This window comes from Nannobrachium achirus (genome assembly GCF_963921795.1).
Source record: "Nannobrachium achirus genome assembly, chromosome: 6".
Lineage (NCBI taxonomy): Eukaryota > Metazoa > Chordata > Actinopteri > Myctophiformes > Myctophidae > Nannobrachium > Nannobrachium achirus.
This window is the reverse complement of record NC_137815.1, coordinates 9,512,736-9,532,747: the sequence shown is the minus strand read 5'-3', so window position 1 is coordinate 9,532,747 and position 20,012 is coordinate 9,512,736. Positions and strand designations below refer to the sequence as shown.

The 20,012-nt window shown below is 40.6% G+C and overlaps 1 protein-coding gene across 2 annotated transcripts; it reads right to left on the bottom strand.

Moving 5' to 3' along the window:
* Positions 1–945: 945 nt before the first annotated feature.
* tmem128 (transmembrane protein 128) lies at positions 946–19,399 on the bottom strand. Of its 2 annotated transcripts, none has more exons than XM_080728520.1 (5): positions 19,215–19,399; positions 14,560–14,692; positions 12,790–12,951; positions 8,536–8,645; positions 946–1,019 (listed from the first exon to the last, which is right to left on the bottom strand). In XM_080728520.1, the coding sequence occupies exons 1-4, from the start codon at positions 19,318–19,320 to the stop codon at positions 8,546–8,548; spliced, it is 501 nt and encodes a 166-aa protein (XP_080584646.1). In that variant the 5' UTR covers positions 19,321–19,399; the 3' UTR covers positions 946–1,019; positions 8,536–8,545. The 2 variants fall into 2 exon arrangements, with proteins under 2 accessions (XP_080584646.1, XP_080584645.1); XM_080728519.1 differs by lacking the exon at positions 946–1,019 and adding an exon at positions 6,613–6,805.
* Between the last annotated feature and the right edge of the window lie 613 nt (positions 19,400–20,012).

Below are 20,012 nucleotides of genomic sequence, written 5' to 3'. Positions count from 1 at the left end.
CATTCAATCCCTGCCCGGTTTGCTACCTGGCTCAGTGCTCACGCGTCGTTTCAATGTCCTCCCAACATCTGAAGAATGGATTTGATAGATGCCGTTCTTCTTGTCATCTCGGTATAAATCACACAACCGAAGCGAGCTGAAATATCTGTATTCCCCGACTCGCGCTGAGTCACTAGAAAATGAAGGATTGTGTTTCAGTCACTTGGTGATCTTCATGCACCAACCTATGGCACCAACCTGTTGCAGGCAGCCCTATACCTGGAGCTCACCATGTGTCACTGCAATGAATGAATGGGATATGCTAATGCCACGATTCACTCAGGCTAAAGATAGGAACAATTGGATGATTAGATTTGTTCTAATCTAATCTAATTGTATAGGCATATATTCCACTCAGATCCACTTATATAGCTAAGCTGCTGCCATCTCTCTCTCTCTCTCTCTTAAATTTGGTTAAATCCTTTCAAGTGGCTATCGAGTTGTGTCAGGCTATCCTATCTTAACATGGCGTTCCACCAAGGTGAGATTCTTTTTAACAAGTCGAGTTGTGAGCAATTGGCCCGACTTACAAGCAGAACAAGCGCTCCAAACAACTCTCCATGTCTTGTCTCTCACCTCTCTTGTCTCAATTGGCTCTCTCCAGTCTTTCGGTTCCTTTCGTCTTTTTCCACTTTCCTCCTTATGTGCTGAAAGACGTTTTTGCTTCTCAAGGGTGAACAAAACGAATCAGATTTCATTTAGTCCCGATTCACAAAGGCTTTTTTGTGAGTGGGCCCACCGGAGCAGAGCATGTCAGCCACCCAAGCGCAGCGTGTCAATGTGGACGTGCCTATATAGGCCTATAGCCAACATACATCTGGTTTAATATATAGCCCAGCCTACGTATGGAGACGAGTTAAATCAGTGGTTCTCAAAGTGGGGCCCGTGGCCCCCGAGGGGTCCTCGGAGGGGATTCAGGGGGTCACCGCAGGGGCGTCAATTGGGTATGGACTATGGAAGGGGTATGCAGCTGCCATACCCTGGGTCCAGGGGGGAAAATTAAAGTTACTTGTAAATATAAATACATGAATTTCTCTTTGTCTATCTGTGCTGGTTATTATGTTGTGAAATTACAGTAAAATAACTACAAATGCAACATTTTACAAATTGGTCACTTTAACAAGGTATTATAAAATATATTCTCCACACTTGTATTCTCCCAGTTTGACAAAATTATATTCCCAGGTTCCGCAGGTCAGCTGCACAGGTGCAATGCGTTATTGTTAATTGTGGCACGTTTACTAAAGTCTAGCTGCACTTGAACAACCAAAAAAATGAAATAAAATGTACTTATTAAAAAAATGTATCGTGCCTGTTGCTAAGGTATGGCAACATGACTGGTCTGAACTGACGCCACTGGGTCACCGACGAAATTAGTTCATAGGATCAACATCCCTTTTACCACTTAAAATCATATTTTATGCTTTTATGCTATATTGTTTTGAACATTTTTGAAAACTCTTTAAACTTGTGAAATATGAACATTATTAAAACATATACACTCATTTGGGGGGCGGGGGCACAACTATATTTTCTGATGGTGAGTCCTCAACCCAAATCTCCATTTTGACAAACCTTGACATGAGACTGTTTGACAACCACTGAGTTAATCACTAGCCTAATACCAACAGTGGGCCTCCATGCTGCTGGTTTAAGTGGGGCACTGATCGCAGTGATAGGGGACAATGGACTGGACATGGGTCAAATAAAACGTGTGACTTTTCAATCGAGCTATTTTTAAATCAACACTGTAACATGCAATAGCCTAGTCTAGTAGAATATTATTATTAACAGACACATTAAAGACTGATCTGTAGACAGTTAGTGAAATTGATACAGGCGAATGCTTCACAATGGCTCCCATTCTATTTAAACACACTCTCCTCTCTGGATTCCTGAGGGCCAGGTCAGCTGCAGTCCCAAGCATCAATGTGCAATAGACCATTTTCTTCTTCTTAAAAAAAAAGAAAAAAAAAGAAAGAAAAAACAATATCAAATTAGCCTATTGTGCAGGGTTTGTCAATGGCTAATATTTGCAATGCAAATAAAACATTGGTGTATTGTGGATTCTTTCTGAATGTCTATAGGCCTATGCCCTACAAAAGATGATCAAAAGCTTCCTGCATTTCAATTGTGCTCAGCATTGTCCTGCATGACAGGCTGATATCCACTACTGATTAGTTCATCACACTACATAGAAGAGTGACGTGAATTAATTAGTTAACAAAGCATGTTGATCAGTTGGACTGAAAGACACCATTTAGCAGTCTAATGACTTCCTAAAACAATCATTGTTATTTGTATTTATTTAACAGTTGTTGAGTGAACTGCAGCAGTTTTCAGATATTGCAGATGTTTAAAAATGACAGGTCACCAACAGCCACTGGCCAAGAGCAAGGTTCATTGTGTTCATTCCAAAAGAAAAAAAAAACACTATTCCAAAATTCTTTGAAAAATAATGCATGTCACCTTTTAGTGCCTACCTACCTGTCACCATACAGTGAGGCGAAGAAGGCCTGCGAGTTCTCAAGAATGCAGGAACAGTATGGAAACCAGCATCTGTTTATATCGGCCCCATATGAAAAGCTCTTTCTTTTGATCACCCACTCTTTCAGAGCTAGAGGATCTCCTTTTCTCACCTTAACCTACAAATCATTGCTGTCAGGCAAGACAGTTCTTCTTCTTCTTATTTAATTATGAATTAATGTCTTCCCCACAAAAATAGCAAACATATCTACAAGTACAAACTCAAAACATGTCGCAATGTGCTTCGAGTTCATATATATCTTCTATTCCTGTTATTTTAACTCTTTACATTTTATAAACATCAACTGAGAACCAATGTCAATACTATCAATCTATCGCTAACAATCTGCAATTGCACAATAATCATGTATGCAAGCTATTCAAGAGACAGAATCATGTTTTTTTTATAAAAAGAAACACAACCTCCAACCTATATATATATATATATATATATATATATATATATATATATATATATATATATATATATATATATTTATTTATTTTTTCTTCTTTTTTTTCCCAACAATTTTGGGGACCCCCTGCCCGCGGACCCCCTGTTGAAGACCCCTGAACTAGAGTACTAGATTGACTGCATCTGTTGAGGTGCCAACTTTGGTGTCATTCTTTAGTGCTGGATTTGTGCTCAATTGTGCCTTAAATATTATAATTTGTGCTGGTATCATTTTTGAGATATTTCAAGTTATAGTTTTGCTGAGCCTTGCACCCCAATTTGTTGGCTCCAAATCAGGAAAAAAGGGTCTCATTCTTTAGTGCTGGATGTGCTCTAATTTTGAAATCATCAATTGTGTTTTTATATATATTTATATATATAAATAATATTTATATGGTTATGAATTAGCATATTTATCAGCATTACAGTGGTGTGGCCTACAGAGGGCGATGTAGAGCAGCAGTGCTTAATAGTAGAACATAGGAGCAGAACAGTGGTGTTATGTAGAATAACTAAAAAGTGATACCAGCACAAACTAGAAAATATTGTTCCTTCGAAACAATTGTGGGCTCGCTTCAAGCCAGAAAACAATGGCTATAAAAGTACAAAATGTCAAGATCGCAGGCAGTGCTCTCTTTGACGTTACTGACGTCAAAGATTGGTCCATTTTGTTCCAAAAATGTGTTGTGCAAAAGTTGACCTGCTGGTGGCGCTATAACAGGCCAATGTGAGAAGGGTGGTATCTGTTCCTTGACCTATTGGGAATGTGCTTGCAAGATTTCACGCACATTGCAGGCTGTGTTCATGATTTGAGCTGTTTTTGGCTTTGGCCACTTTATCGCTGCTTGCAGCTATATTTATTATTATTTTTTTTTGTGTGTGTGCAATAGGCATATTAGATAAAGGTCCTTAGATTGTGTGTAGAATTTTTCATGCAAATTGCTAAAAAAATCCTAACAGGTTTAAGCGTTTCACAAACTGCTCAAAATGATATAGCGCCCCCCTTTGGCCAATTGGAGTAAGATTGGTTTTAGTGATATTTGGACTAACACTCTACATCTTTGCCAAATGCCATGAACATGTTACTTTGCATGTATGATTTAGAGGCAGAAGAATAATTTGCATAAAACTGCAATATTCATTGAATTATTAAAAAAGCATGTTTCAATTTAAAAAAAAAGAAATCCGATCTGACAGATCTTTATATATTGGTCCAAAGTTCATGTAAACAAAGTTTTGTGGGCGTGACGCGAAAATTCCAGAATAAAAGCGGGTTTAAGCGTTTTACAAACTGCTCAAAATGGCGGAAAATCTAAGGGCGGAGCTTACTTAACAAAGACACAGATGTCTTCCGCTTGAGTCAAAGCATGCGTGTAAGCAAGTTGCATGTCTTCAAACGAAACGAGGCATGACTTATGCCCGTTTAAAGTTTGAATTTTCAAACGCTTCGTATAGCGCCCCCCTTTGGCCGATTGGAATAAAATTGGTTTCAGTGATACTTTGACTAACCCTCTACATCTTTGCCAAATGCCATGAACATGTAACTTTGCATGTATGATTTAGAGGCCGAAGAATAATTTGCATAAAACCGCAATATTGATTGAATTATTAAAAAATATATATTTCACTTTAAAAGAAATCCGACCAGACAGTTTGACCGTATTGGTCCAAAGTTCATGTGAAAAAAGTTTTGTGCGCGTAACGCAAATATCCCAGGAGGAGATAGATTTTTACTGTTTTTCATATAATTTAAAAGTCTGGGGGATCTAAAGGTCAGAGGTTAAAAGTCAGAGCGTAAAAGTTGTTCGGCATGAGGAGACACATAAGTGTATACAGGTTTCATGGCTGTACCTCAAACAGAGCATGAGCTCTATCTGTTCAAAGTTCACACTCTCGAAGGCTTCCTACAGCGCCACCATTTGGCCAATTGCTGTAAAAAATAATAGCACACTTCGCCACTGTAAGCTGAACACATTGATGTTTTTATTTTCATTTTCTGTCTAAGTATGTAGGAGTAGAAAGGAACCGAAGTTTTGAGGAGAACTTGATATGACTGATTAGTATGCCTGATAGATAAATAATGACAATATCTAAAGTGTGCTCGCCTTACAGGCGAGCCCACAATTATACAATTTACGGCACAATTCAGCACAAATCGCAGCACTAAAGAATGACATCATATGGGGTGCCAACTTCACGGAGGTACCCACATGTATAGCAGGGGTTGACACGAAGGTCTCAGAGGCACTTGCCCATCGGGTAAGTACAGTTCATGTTCTACTTGCCCAAAGGTCATGCCCACTTGCCCGAAAAGTAAAACCGTCCTTTATAAAATGATATTTCAATAACCGCTCAATTTAACACTTATTTCTTTACTTTCTGGGGCTGTGCAATAAGAAATGTCACACCTCAATACCTCCAAATCCAAATACTGTACCTACATACTGTAGCTATGATTGAATATGTCTGTGGTTATTTTATATTCTTAAGTGTAGTAACAGTAAAAAAACGGCACAGTGCTCTTAGTTTACATTCCACTGACCAGAGGACAGCACGCTGGCCACGTTCAGGTGTTTAGACAGATATCTCCTGTTGTGTATAGACGGTTGCGTCCCAGGCATTGACACTAAGGCTTGCCCACATACCCCCGGCAGGTAAATAGGGCAGGTGAAGTTTGCTTTCAGGTTGCCCGACCGGGCAAGTGCTCATTTGAGATGGGACGCAACCGTCTACAAACACAACACCAGATATCTGTCTAAACACCTGAACGTGGCCAGCGCGCTCTGTCTTCTGGTCTGTGGAATGTAAAATAATAGCACTGTTTACCTATAATGTGCTGTTTTTTACTGTTGCTACACTTAAAAATATAAAATAACATTGTTCAATCATAGTATACGCAGCTAGGTATTGAGGTGTGACATTTTTTATCGCACATCCCCATAACGTAAAGAAATAAGTGTTAAATTGAGCGGTAATTACAATCGTACCTATCATTTCATAATGGATGATTTACTTTTCAGGCAAGTGGGCATGAACTTTGGGCAAGTAGATACATGACCTGTACTTGCCCGATGGGCAAGTGCCTCTGAGACCTTAGTGTCAACCCCTGCGTCCCCTCTAAAAAGAGCACTTGCCCGATCGGCAACCTGAAAGCCTTAGTGTCAATGCCTGCCCTATCACCACCCTACTTGCGCGCTCTGCTGACGCAAGTAATAACAGTTTTGACTAGTAACCCAACCCAGACCTTTTTGTTTTGGTCATTCCAGCGTTGATACCTGTTTAATGGATGTGTCATCGTCACAAGAGCTCATACAGCTTAAGTTAAATGTCAAGGCATGACTATCAGGGTGAGCATTTTCAAGGGAAAGGGTTAGAATGACTGTTTTCCAGAAAACGTTCTGCTAATGTTAATTTAATGCTTTGATTCAAAGTAGATGAAAAGTGAATCATGTCGAGTTCACGAATACATTTGCTGGATACATTCAGCTGCATGAAATGAGTCAAATCAACTATAGCTAAAGAAACTCAATACTGCCCCAAAATCAGTAATAAAAGTTTATTTAACAAAAAGTCCATACATTTACTATGACTCTACGTTGAAAATGTTCGGTACATCAGCTTTCTGTACGTAGCAAAAGTGGGCATCACATATGTTAAAAAATAAATTAACAACTTTGGTAGTTTATCAGTAAGAAATATAAATGGCAAAATACTTCTGTGCAAAGAAACATTGTAATGTAATCCATTAACAAGGACAAAAGCCAATCCCATGGAGTCCGTTGGGAGCTGCAGAATCACAGAGAAGAGAAGTCATAGTAAGTAACAACCAGTCTTACTTATAGGATGTGCATGATAAGCATGAAATACGTAACACTTGATACAGAATTAAAGGAGTAGTTCACCCCAAAAAATTACTTGCCAGTATTTTCTATCAACCAGTAAAGCCTCTATCAGAGTCTAGGGTGAAGAGCTATTCACTTCACCGCGGTGTAGTTTTCTAGCCATCACCTAAAATACATAACAAAGCCTAGGTGATAGCTAGGAAACTACAACGCGGTGAAGTGAATAGCTCTTCACCCTGGACTCTGTTAGAGCCTTAAGACTCCCTAACCGGGAGATAAGCGACCGCCAGGTCGCATACACAAACTTTAGAAGGTAGTCGTAGCCAATCAGGAGGGAATATGGGGAATGGGACAGATCCATGTTGATGACATGGCTTTAGAGATACTGTGTACCGCTTTGTGTGATTTTAGGCCAAAATCTGTAGGAGCAGTGTCCAAAAATGTGTTTTGCAAGAATCGGTCTTGATGGTGGCGCTAGAAGAGGGCCATGTGAGAAGGTTGTGGTTTGGCAGCCAAGGAGTGTGTGTGCAAAGTTTGGCATGGATAGGGGCAACGGTGGCGGAGATATGAGTAGGGGCAAAAGTGTGATGTGACGGACAGACAGACTGACTGACTGACAGCCATGCCATGAAGCCTTGAATTCATGGAGATGTTTAGTTTTAATGTAATAATTTGATGACCGGGTCATGGGTCAGTAGGAGACTCTCTGGGACTCCAGCGGTCATCATGGGATGTGTAACCCATAGAAACTAAGTACAGGGTTCCCACACATCTTTACCAATTAATTTCCAAAACTTTTCCAAAACCTTTCCAGAATATTTAACTTGATTTCCAGGACTATATAACAATAATTCAGCTCAATAACGAGTCGTTTACTCCTATGCACAATGCCCAAAGACAGATAGTGTATGGCAGTGGTTCTCAACCCCCCGAAATAATCATATTTGAACCCTGACGAGCAGTAAGAGTTGAGGAAATTTGTATAACACGGTTTTATTGTGAAAATAGCCGATCTACATGCTCACAACGCCTCGCAACACGAGGCGTTGTGAGCATGTAGATCTGCTATTTTCACAATTTCTGACTCCAATATTTGACAATTTGGCCAATGTTGAATTTGTCATTTCAGAGGTATTAACAAAATCAATAACCAAAGCCAATAGCTATTTTTTCCAGGACCTTCCAGAACCCTTGATCAATTCCAAAACTTTTCCAGTACTGGAAAAATATTTTTCTAATTTCAAAATATTTCCAGGAATTTCATGACCGTGGGAACCCTGTAAGTAGTTTTGTGTGAACCGCTCCTTAGAAGAAGTCCTTGAAATTGTGGTCAAATTACCAACTAAATGGGGCGCCCGCTGGCCTGGTGGTCAAGGCGCATACCACATACTAGGCTATGATGCCTGCTGGCGTCGCCGGTTCGATTCCCGATCCGGACAACCTTTGCCACATGTCATTCCCCATCTCTCTCCCCGTTCCCTGTCAGTCTACTATCCTATCAAATAAAGGCATAAAAAGCCCAAAAACAAATCTTAAAATTACCAAATAAATGTCTTAGAATTCAAAGACGACATCTGATCTCAAGACAAGATCGTGCAAAAACACAGGGCATGCATCATCCATTGAGTTGCTGTTTTTTTGTTTTAGTTTTGAGCGATATTTCACAAGTCTCACCTTTTAAACTTCACCCAAGCAAAGAGATGAGCATCACCACACCCATGAACTGAGTGAAGAGGATGAACGGAGTGAAGAAGGACCACACCGGCCACAGTGCTATGTTCAAACTGTTAATAGAGGACAAATAAACCAACATTATGCACTGTCCTTACACTTTGAAATACACTTGTGTCATTACAGTACACCAGGGTTCCCCAATAGCCGGCCAAAGGGCCATTTGCGGCCCGCAGGGGGCTACTGTCAGGCCCCCAACAACCCCAGTAATAATGGTAGTATAAGAGCAGCAACAACACTAGTATATTGTCATTGTCGGGTGGAAACCTTGTATGTCCAAAACCGTTCGTTTTGTATTTATCATCTAAAAAAATGTACTAAACTAGTGAAAACAGCCGATCTACAAGCACACAACGCCTCGCATCGCGAGGCGTTGTGTGCTTGTAGATCTGCTGTTTTCACTAGTTTTGTGCGACGATCTTGTATGATGAAGCAGGGCTTTGCTTTACCAAAAAACGTACACATTTGAAACTTGGAGATACAAGGTTTCTGCCCGACAGTGACGATATCGGAACTGTTGCTGGAGTAGCGGGAACGCCACCGTCGCCCCCTGCAATGTTGTGGCCCTCTGCTTGGTACCCTAGACATAATTCGGACCTTATGGAAAACTATTTGGGGAACCCTGCAGTACACAATCATTGTAATTCATATTGTCAATATTGTCACGGTTCTGACAGAAATGACAGGCAGGTATCGTTTACCCCAAACAGTGGACTCATATTAAACAAGATCATAATATTCAAATTAATATGTAATGACAGCACATTATGTCAATCCAAAATCCTATGAATAATTAAGCTTTCAAAGGATGTGATCAACTACAAATCCCATCTACTTTCCAAAACCGATATGAAAGAACCGTCCTGAAGTCTATCAAAACTAACGTCACAGCTAATAGATTTTGGTCTTTATTTTGTGATAATTTTGGTTGGCTTTTTACTTGCCACTCCACCAGTCCAGAGGGCACCGACTGTAGACTACAAAGTACATAAAATGGAGATCGTCTGCACGCTATACTGAAGCACTCGATTACATTTTGGTCAGTTTTGTCATAATTGTTCAAAGATAGGGAAATTATTGGATTATCTGTTCTCTGTTGACACCAGTATGATGGACAGCATAGTAACAGACAACACAGTCTGGCCTCCAAGTAGTAGTACTGTAAAAATGTGTACAGCACGAGCACAAAGTACTTTGAAAATAGGTAAAAAATGGGTACTCTGACAATGAGGGTAGAATTTGTTATTGCATAAGCAGTGTATAAGTTCCCAACGGGCATCGGTTTAGGTTTTAAAAATGTTTTATTAACTACAGTAATTACATTCTTGAGCTTGAACACTCACAAACGCTCACTCTTTCTTCACAACTTGATTCCACAGTTCATCATTGAGTTACAACTGTATGCATCTGTGTCTACTACAGTAAACCTCTTCACCAAAAGTAGCCAATCTATAAGTTCACTAAGTGTCACAACGCAACGCTTTGCAAATATACATGTAGATCGGCTACCTTTCAGGTCAGGGATGTCAAACTCAAATACGGGGGGCCAACATTTTAAAAATGGTACAAGTTGAGGGCCGGACTGGTTCAATGTTTATTTAAAACGTATCAAAATGATTGCACATATTGAACCTGGACCTAACACATCCTATATTATTGCATTAATAACATTAATCACTAGAAAAATATTGTTCCTTCGAAACAATTGTGGGCTCGCTTCTAGCCACAAAACAATGGCTATAAAAGTACAAAATGTCAAGATCGCAGGCAGTGCTCTCTTTGACGTTACTGACGTCAAAGATTGGTCCATTTTTTCCAAAAATGTTATGCAAAAGTTGACCCGCTGGTGGCGCTATAACAGGCCAATGTAAGAAGGGTGGTATCTGTTCCTTGACCTATTGGGAATGTGCTTGCAAGATTTCACGCACATTGCAGGCTGTGTTCAAGATTTGAGGTGTTTTTGGCTTTGGCCACTTTATCGCTGCTTGCAACTATATTTATTTTTATTTTTTATTTTTTGTGTGTGTGCACTTCATAGGCATATTAGATAAAGGTCCTTAGATTGTGTGTAGAATGTTTCATGCAAATTGCTAAAAAAAATCCTAACGGGTTTAAGCGTTTCACAAACTGCTCAAAATGATATAGCGCCCCCCTTTGGCCAATTGGGGTATGATTGGTTTTAGTGATATTTGGAATAACACTCTACATCTTTGCCAAATGCCATGAACATGCTACTTTGTATGTATGATTTAGAGGCAGAAGAATAATTTGCATAAAAATGCAATATTCATTGAATTATTTAAAAAAGCATGTTTCAATTTTAAAGAAATCCGATCTGACAGATCTTTAGATATCGGTCCAAAGTTCACGTAAAAAAAGTTTTGTGCACGTGACGCGAAAACTTCAGAATAAAAGCGGGTTTACGCGTTTTACAAACTGCTCAAATTGGCGGAAAATCTAAGGGCGGAGCTTACTTAACAACGACACAGATGTCTTCCGCTTGAGTCAAAGCACGCGTGTAACAAGTTGCATGTCTTCAAACGAAACGAGTCAAGACTTATGCCCGTTTGAAGTTTGAATTTTCAAACGCTTCGTATAGCGCCCCCCTTTGGCCAATTGGAATAAGATTGGTTTCAGTGATATTTGGACTAAACCTCTACATGTTTGCCAAATGCCATGAACGTAACACTTTGCATGTTTGATTTAGAGGCAGAATAATAATTTGCATAAAACCGCAATATGAATTGAATTATTAAAAATTAATGGTTTAACGTACAAACTTCTCACCACATAGACTGTATAGGTATTGGTCCAAAGTTCATGTGAAAAAGGTTTTGTGCACTTGACGCGAAAATCCCAGGAGGAGATAGATTTTTACTGTTTTTCATATAATTCCGAATTGTGGGAGACCTAAAGGTCAGAGGTCAAAAGTTAGAGGGTAAAAGTTGTTCGGCATGAGGAGACGCATAAGTGTATACAGGTTTCATGGCTGTATGTATAACACAGCATGAGCTATACCTGTTCAAAGTTCGCACTTTCGAAGGCTTCCTACAGCGCCACCATTTGGCCGATTGCTGTAAAAAGTAATAGCACACGTCGCCACTGTAAGCTGAACACATTGATGTTTTTATTTTCATTTTCTCACTAAGTATGTAGGAGTAGAAAGGAACCGAAGTTCCCGTCTACTGTCTGACTGATAGATAAATAATGACAACATCTAAAGTGTGCTCGCCTGTTACAGGCGAGCCCACAATTAATCATTGCTTTACTGTACTCTGTACTCTCTTTTCTTTTATCTTTTTCTTACTTCTCTGTAATCTTTGTAAATAACCTTATACTGTACGGTAGCTGAAAGTTGACCACAGGCTATATGCCTCCTTGTGCTCGCGGGCCCTCGATACACACCAATGCACTCGCAGTGCATTGTGGGACTTGTAGTATTATGGTGGTGTGTGCAATATACCAGAAGGCCAGTTCTAATAGTAATTAACCCATTTAGAAGTAGAACGGGTACACATTATTGTGTATCATTATTTTATACTTTAACTATTGAAAAATAGCAGATATACAAGCGCACAGCTCGGCACCGAGTGCCGCGCTGCGAGCTTGTAGATCTGCTATTTTTGAAAAATTGTGAAAATTCGAATTTTGACCCGATTCTATAAGTGTCTTTTGAATCCTTCTAAGGTTTTTTGAAAAACCTATGTTTCTATGTCAGCAATCTGGCCAGCCATCGTCAAAGAAAAGGTCCTTTTCACTCAACTGGAGCTCAGTTAGTCTGTTCTTGAGAGTCAGTGGTTCTCAAACCTTTTCATGTGAAGGACCCCCAAAATGATATTTATTTGGCCACGGACCCCCATCTCAAAATATTTAGTTCCAGGGACCACCCAGAAGCAAAATTTGAGTTACGTGAGACGTTCGCTTTAAAAATACATATATTCAAAGAGTTTTCACGACTTTCCGCGCTGTGAGCTTGTATATCTGCTATTTTTCTATAGCTAAAGCATTCAATAATTCTAGGCCTAAATAACATCCCCCGGGAAAGAAAATTCATTCGCAGGTCTGATTTGGCCACCGGGCCTTGAGTTTCACATACCGTATGTGTTTTAGGTGAACGTTCCACTCAGAATAATTATGCTGGGGGTTCAAGTAGTTCTAAGGACAGAGCACAGGCAGTTCAGATTCTTGTTACAATACCTGCAAGATGCTGCGATGAAGACGGCTGTGGTGACCGGGGGAATGGCAGGATACTCCTGGTCGTAATGCTGGATGCCTTTGAACCACTCCAGGTACACAATGCAAAACATGGCCAGCGACAAGCACACTCCAAGCAGCATCAATCCCACGTTGAACCACCAACTGAGAAAACAAACAAAGGTTATTATTTTGGCTACAGTCACGATACGCACTAGTATACGAATAGGAGAAGGGATCGACGTCACCCATACAGCGCAGGTATCTTTCCACTTGGCCTTTCGTGTTGTGCATTGTTAGAGGGCACAAAGGCCAAATGCCAGGGCAGGAAGGCCATCAAATAAAACAACATTTTAGAATTTAGTTCATTGAAAGAATTAATTAATTTAGAATTTAACGTAGTCTATCTGTAGTAGTCTATATTATGGTATTTACAATCTGATCCACGCTCAGCCATGCGCAAATCAAATATACCGGATTGGTTTAAAGTTGCCTGACTGCGAGCGCCAGACATCTCACACTACGTTCACTACGTTTCACTCCGGGAGAGTCTGAGATTACTAGGGCAGATTCTACTTCGGCGTGGGCGGGCTAAAGCCTATTGACGTCACACACACACACACACACACATACACACACACACACACACACACACGCGACGGCGACGTGGCGTGACATTGCATAAATACGTTATTTCTCAAAACATATTATATGTCTGCATGTTTACGTTAGTGCAAAATGGTATTAAAACGTGAGGAAACGGCACTATTTCATAGTTTATTAAAATAATACGAGTCGAGTCTGACTCCGCCATGACAGTTTTCACGGACCAATCAGAGTCCACTAGACTCTCACGTGGGCAGAGGACACCAATCAGAGTCCACGAGCGAGTCTCACGTGAGCTCAAGAGCTCTGTTTGGAGGGGGCTGGGACCGGAGCATAGAGTTCACGTGCCCCAAGCATACAACCCTGATTGGCCCATTCAATGCGCCCGCTCTTCAGGCGCGCTCGAAATAGAATAAAATATGTGCAGCTTCAGTCCACACTACAAACCACCCACCAACAGGGGGGGGGTGATGTGCGGACTGAAGTGTCAGGCTAGGTTTAAAGATGGAGACTCAACAAAAGACACTACATGACAAGAAAGAGACTGACAAGACAGAGACAGAGGAGAAAGTGGTACAGACATCTGGGGCATTAAGGCCACTGTGGCCTCAGGTAGAGGGGCACAAGGCCAAACTGAGGGGCAACAACAGCCATAGCCTTCATGGCCTCGCTGAAATTCCTGCCCTGGACGTCACACGAAAGGACTTACTGGGTGGATTTGGATCCTTTTTGTGGGCCGAAAAACTAATATTTGGTCTTCTTTTTTTTAATGTTGCAGTTCCCTGCACTACGATACTAACCATAGTATTGTGCTAGGATAGGAAAACATATATCACTGTATACAATCCGTCTAACTAACTCAATGGCAATACCTGTGTTGTTTGCCCTCATTATTATTATTATTCTAGGAAAACATGGCATTTAAACTTACAGTTCCACAAACAATGCAACCTTAAAAGGATGCATTATGATTGCCTCTGTAACTGAAATGTAAAATTAAAAACATTTTTTTACTCAAGGGGTACAGCGCCTGTCGCAGGTTGATGTAATTTGTCCATGCGTGGTCCAGCCCTTTGGAATGTTGTTAGCCTGTGCTATTAAAAACAACGTAATACTTCCTATGGTTAATATGCGTGCATGCGTGTGTACGTTCAATATCTGCAACACCTTTTAATATCACCACTCTCCAGGATGACATTGATGAAGTCCACATAGTATGTGATGCCCACAGAGGCTAGGATCCAGAAGATGTTGTGGCTATTAATGCGAGGCAGAGGTTTTATATCTTTCTCCTCTTGGCCTGAAAGATGAGGAAAAAACAAATAAGAGAATGGACAGACACTCCATAATTAAAAAGATTCAAGATGAAAGTGATGTATTCATTTGTCACGTCAAATTTTAAATGTTTCCACTTCTTGGCCAATCTAATGTAGGCCTAATACAACTTACAAGTAATATTTGGACCGCAGTATGTGAGCCAAAAAAAAGGTCCTCCTTGACCTGACATTTTAAGAATGTTTGGAATATGATCACAGAAATTTGTGTGTGTGTATTTTGAAGAATTTTGTGTCACTTAAGCCAGGGGTCTTAAACGTTTTCAGGCCAAGGACCCCTTAGTTGAGAGAGAGATGAAGCGGGGACCCCCACAACCTGTTCATAGATTCCATATTGTTTCATTGTTTGACAGCACAATTATCAGTGTATTTTGGATTCATGTAAATTTGTGTTTTCAGATATTTAACCACTTGAACCGTCAATGCTTAATAAACTTGACCTTTCACTCTGTACTTAGTCTGCTCTTTTTCCCCTCTACACCAACGCTCTTAGCCAAAAATAGCAGATCTACAAGCTCACAACGCCTCGCAACACGAGGCGTTGTGAGCTTGTAGATCTGCTATTTTTGGCTAAAGTTCTCAGAATATGAACACTAGGGTTCAAGTGGTTAATATAAAAAAGGGGGGAAAAGGTTTCTATCACACAGAGATTTGGAGGACCCCCTGTAGTAACTCTGAGGACCCCCTAGGGGTCCCGGACCCCCTGTTGAAGACCCATGTTTTAGAATGTTTGGAATATGATACCAGAAATTTGTGTGTGTGTATTTTGAAGAATGTTGTGTCACTTAAGCGAAAAACTAGCAAAACTAGCAGAGTGGTTAATATCAACATTGTGATTATTTCAAACTTTGGCAAGCTTGATTAACTCGGGTAGAGGTTCAAAATATCGGTTTCGATATGAAGTTTCGGTTAATGGCCCAGCCCTAGTGCCAACAAAACAAGGTTCACAACGTGACATTGAACTTACAGCCAGATATGAGCATTACCTTGCTTGCTTGCTGCCATGTCAGAAGAAACGTGCCTCAAATCCCTGCTTTTCAGGTGTAAGGAGCTTTTGAGGACAAGCATGATCGTTTGAGATAAGCTTACTTCTTGGAGAGCTATTAATCTCTATAATTTAGTGCTTGATTAAACGTATCAAAGCCAGCTGTTGGCTGGTGAAGTGGTTCGTCCTGTCCTGAGCTGGAGTTCAAGCGGTGAACTCGCTGGCCTGGCCAGTTAGCCTACATCTCTTTTTAACCCATTTAGGCCTAAAATTATTGAATGCTTTAGCCATTGAAAAATAGCAGATATACAAGCTCACAGCGCGGCACCGAGTGCCGCGCTGCGAGCTTGTAGATCTGCTATATTTTTGAAAAAGTCGTGAAAATGTGTGCAAATCTTTGACTATATGTATTTTCAAAGCGAACATTTGTAACTCAAATATAGCTTCTGGGGGGTCCCTGGAACTAAATATTTTGAGATGTGGGTCCGTGGCCAAATAAATATAATTTTGGGGGTCCTTCACATGAAAAGGTTTGAGAACCACTGACATAGTAGTCTCTCAAGAACAGACTAACTGAGCTCCAGTTGAAGTGAAAAGGTCCTTTTCTTTGACGATGGCTGGCCAGATTGCTGACATAGAAACATAGGTTTTTCAAAAAACCTTAGAAGGATTCAAAAGACACTTATAGAATCCGGTCAAAATTCGAATATTCTTTACGATTTTTCAAAAATAGCAGATCTACAAGCTCGCAGCGCGGCACTCGAGCTTGTATATCTGCTATTTTTCAATAGTTAAAGCATAAAATAATGATACACAATACTGTGTGTACCCGTTCTGAATGGGTTTTAATCAAACGTTCCCCACTGTACTACTTGGTTATTTGGACACACTATAGCCCGGGCCTGGTGCGTGCCAAGCAAAAAGGTCCAACTTGCCGAATCATCTTCCAGGAATTTTGGACATCTCTCAAATGAAATCTCGACGACGCAGCCATCAAAAACAAAAAAAGGGATGACCACTCTTTCAAAGAAATGTTGGGTCTGGTGCGTTTACTATGAATATCACTTTACGTTGGCTGAAACCTTGACTCTCAGGGTAAGGGATAATGTTGCGTAGTTTGGTGCTAGCTGGACACAGGGCTTTTGCAGTCCAAAACAATCAAGAATTGGTGGATGGGTGCCCGGCAACGACGGACGTATTATTAAGAGAACAGTAACAGGCTGAAGATGAGACAATTGTCTACTGTCAAGAAAGACTGCCCTCCGGGTCTCGTCCTCAGCCAGTCAATTTGTGCAGCTCAGGAGATGGCACAAACTACTCATTACTTATTAAAGGTCGATAGTATTTCTGGATATGAACTGCTTTGAACTTTGTAAAATGAGATGCGTCAACTCCAAACGGTACAGTTCAGGTTCTGAATATAAACTTGGCAGGTGAACCATAACCGAGATACTGCCTGGCGTGCCTGCAATGGACAGTGGTTCTCAAAGCGGGGTTCCCTCGGGGGAAGTTCCCCAGCAAATATAGCTTAGCTTGTAGATCAGCTATTTTTTGGCAAATGTAGCCCCCAGAAATAGATTAGGCATGCTCCTGAAAAAAATGATAAAAAAATAAACACACAAATCTTGCATGGGGTCCGTCCAACCTGGAACAACATATTTTCAGATGAGGTTCACGGCCAAATGTGCATATTCGTTTTGGGGGTCCTTGACATGAAAAAGTTATAGAAGCACCATAATAACGAGTAGTTAACAAAGCAATATTGTCAAAGGCACAACAGCAGCATCATGCACACAATGTTGTCTAGTAGCCGACTGACTGATATCACAACTCTTATATTAATCTTATTCATGTATCTATCTCTATCTGGTTACTATGGTAGGCCTGCTAACTCCAGTAGCCCTGAAATGATAGTCCATGGTCCATACGAGTTGTCGGTATCAAAAAGGTGGCAAAGGTTACCATGCATTTTATAAAAGCTCTATATCTGTAGATTATATTTTGGTATGATAACCCTTTCTGAGACACAGCTAAATTGGTGTTATCAGCCGCTAGATTTGTTGTCCCATTAACTTTACATTACAGGAAAAAAAAGCAAAAAATTAATCTGCTTTAAGTAGCATATGAGGGGTCAAACTAGGGGGGGGGTCAAACTTTCATGATGCTGAATCCATTGCAAGCATCTGTTTTGCACGAAAAACATTCCTGGGGCTAAAACAGCCCCCACAAAAGTGTGAAAACTTTTCATCACTAAACCATAGTCTTGTGGGACAGTTTTTAGCCCAATGAATGTTTTTTGTGCAAAACAGATGCTTGCAATGGATTCAGCATCATGAAAACCCCCTAGTTGGACCCCTCTTATGCTAATTAAAGCAGATTCATTTTTAGCTTTTTTTTTCCCTGTAATGTAAAGTTAATGGGACAACAACTCTAGCGGCTGATAACACCAATTTAGCTGGGTCTAAGAAAGGGTTATCATACCAAAATATAATTGATTGATTGATTGAAGAATTTATTAGAAGTTTGCAATAGAAAAAAGTACAGTTTCATGACAGTACAAATCACTGGTACAAGGTCAACTAAAAGGAGATCCTAGAAAGCCGAGGCTTATTTCCACAGGAACCACACTTTAAGTATCTCATATAACATTGAAAGACAGACGGATAGAACATAGTACTTTATCTAGGATAATATCAGTTTCAAAAGCATAACATCAAATACAAAAGGCAGAATACAAAGAAAAAGGGGGGGGGGAGCATGGGGGCTTAGTCTATTTACAAGTCACGGGTAGCTGCTGTCTGAAGGTGACTTTTCATACCAATTTTGAAGGAGGCTAGGGATTTGCTCTCCTTTAGGGCTTGTGGAAGGGCGTTCCACATGTTGATGGTATAGCAGCAGAACGAGTTAGCGCCTTGTTTAGTGTTAAATCTACGCTGATGATGATTAGTGGAGCTGCCTCTGGTGTTATGATCGTGAACATCCTTGACCTTTAAGAAGTAGTTTGTCAGGTACATGGGAATCTTGGAGGTGTAGTGTATCTTGTACACCAGGCCCATTGCAAGATGCTGTACTCTGTCAGCTACTTTGAGCCACCCCACGCTTTCGTGGTGATGCTCGGTAAGGTGGGTCAGAGGAGGGAGACCAAGCACAACCCTAATTAGTTTGTTTTGGGCTGTTTGGAGCTTTAGCTTTAAGGCAGCTGGGGCGTCGCGATACCAGACAAGGACTCCGTAATCAATGAGGGGCCCAATAAGAGCACCTCCTCTAGTGTCTTTCGGGATTTAATATTGATCAGTGGGGCAACTCTTTGCAAGAAGCGAATTCGTTGATCTACTGATATAGAGCTTTTATAAAATGCATGATAACCTTTGCCACCTTTTTGATACCGACATCTCGTCTGGCCCATGGACTATGTTAACCATGGCTATAACTCCAGCTGATAACATTGCATTATGCCTGTGTGTGTGTGTGTGTGTGTGTGTGTGTGTGTGTACATCTCTTACTCTTCTCGCCACGGTCATCATCATCACATTCTGCTCCTTGTAGGAGGAACTCCGCGTCCCTTTTGAATCTGTTGCGCAAGTTGACCAGCTCGCTGTCGTTGAGCATTTTGTGTCGTTAATGTTATGATCGGTCCTTTTATTCAGCTGTCTTCTTGTATTCCTGAGCAGATCTGTTTGCGCTACTACTGTTATTAGGAGATTCAACCGTTCAACTGATGGCACTTCCTGCTTGCGTCACTTTAGCAAGACAATAACGTGACGCAAGTTGGTGACGCACATTTCAATCGACTGTTGTAGTTTTTTTGGGGGGGTGATGGTAAGTTGGTAACCAATGTAGAGCAATAGTTCTCAACCTGGGGTCCCCAAATCATTTTGGTGGGTTCCCAGATGATTATGTTAATGTGCAACACTGTCACTCAACAGCAAACAAACCAAAATAAAGTGAAAGTGTATAGAGGGTATCTGCACATTTTAAGGACATTTTAATACCTCTGAAATGACAAATTAAACCGGCCAAATTGTCAAATATTAGAGGCAGAAATTGTGAAAATAGCAGATCAACATGGTTGTAGATCTGCTATTTTCACAACAGAACCGTGGAATTACTCAACTCTTAGTGCTCGTCAGGGTGGGGGGTCCCCCCAGTTCAATTATTTGATATTTTGGGGGTCGCGGCCTGAAAAGGTTGAGAACCACTGCCATAGAGGTAATATGGTAACGCTGAGAAGTCTGGGCAGTGGGCACCTCAATGTTCAAGATTTCCCATGTTAAAAATAAATAAGTAGGTCTATATATGCT

Excerpts from the sequence above, each read along its gene's own strand:
- tmem128 (XM_080728520.1), bottom strand. The coding sequence starts at position 19,320 with ATGCTCAACGACAGCGAGCTGGTCAACTTGCGCAACAGATTCAAAAGG. Across the intron at positions 12,952-14,559 it reads GAGAGTGGTGATATTAAAAG|TTGGTGGTTCAACGTGGGAT; the intron begins GTGTTGCAGATA and ends TTGTTTTCTCAG. Across the intron at positions 8,646-12,789 it reads TTCATCGCAGCATCTTGCAG|TTTGAACATAGCACTGTGGC; the intron begins GTATTGTAACAA and ends CTCTATTAACAG.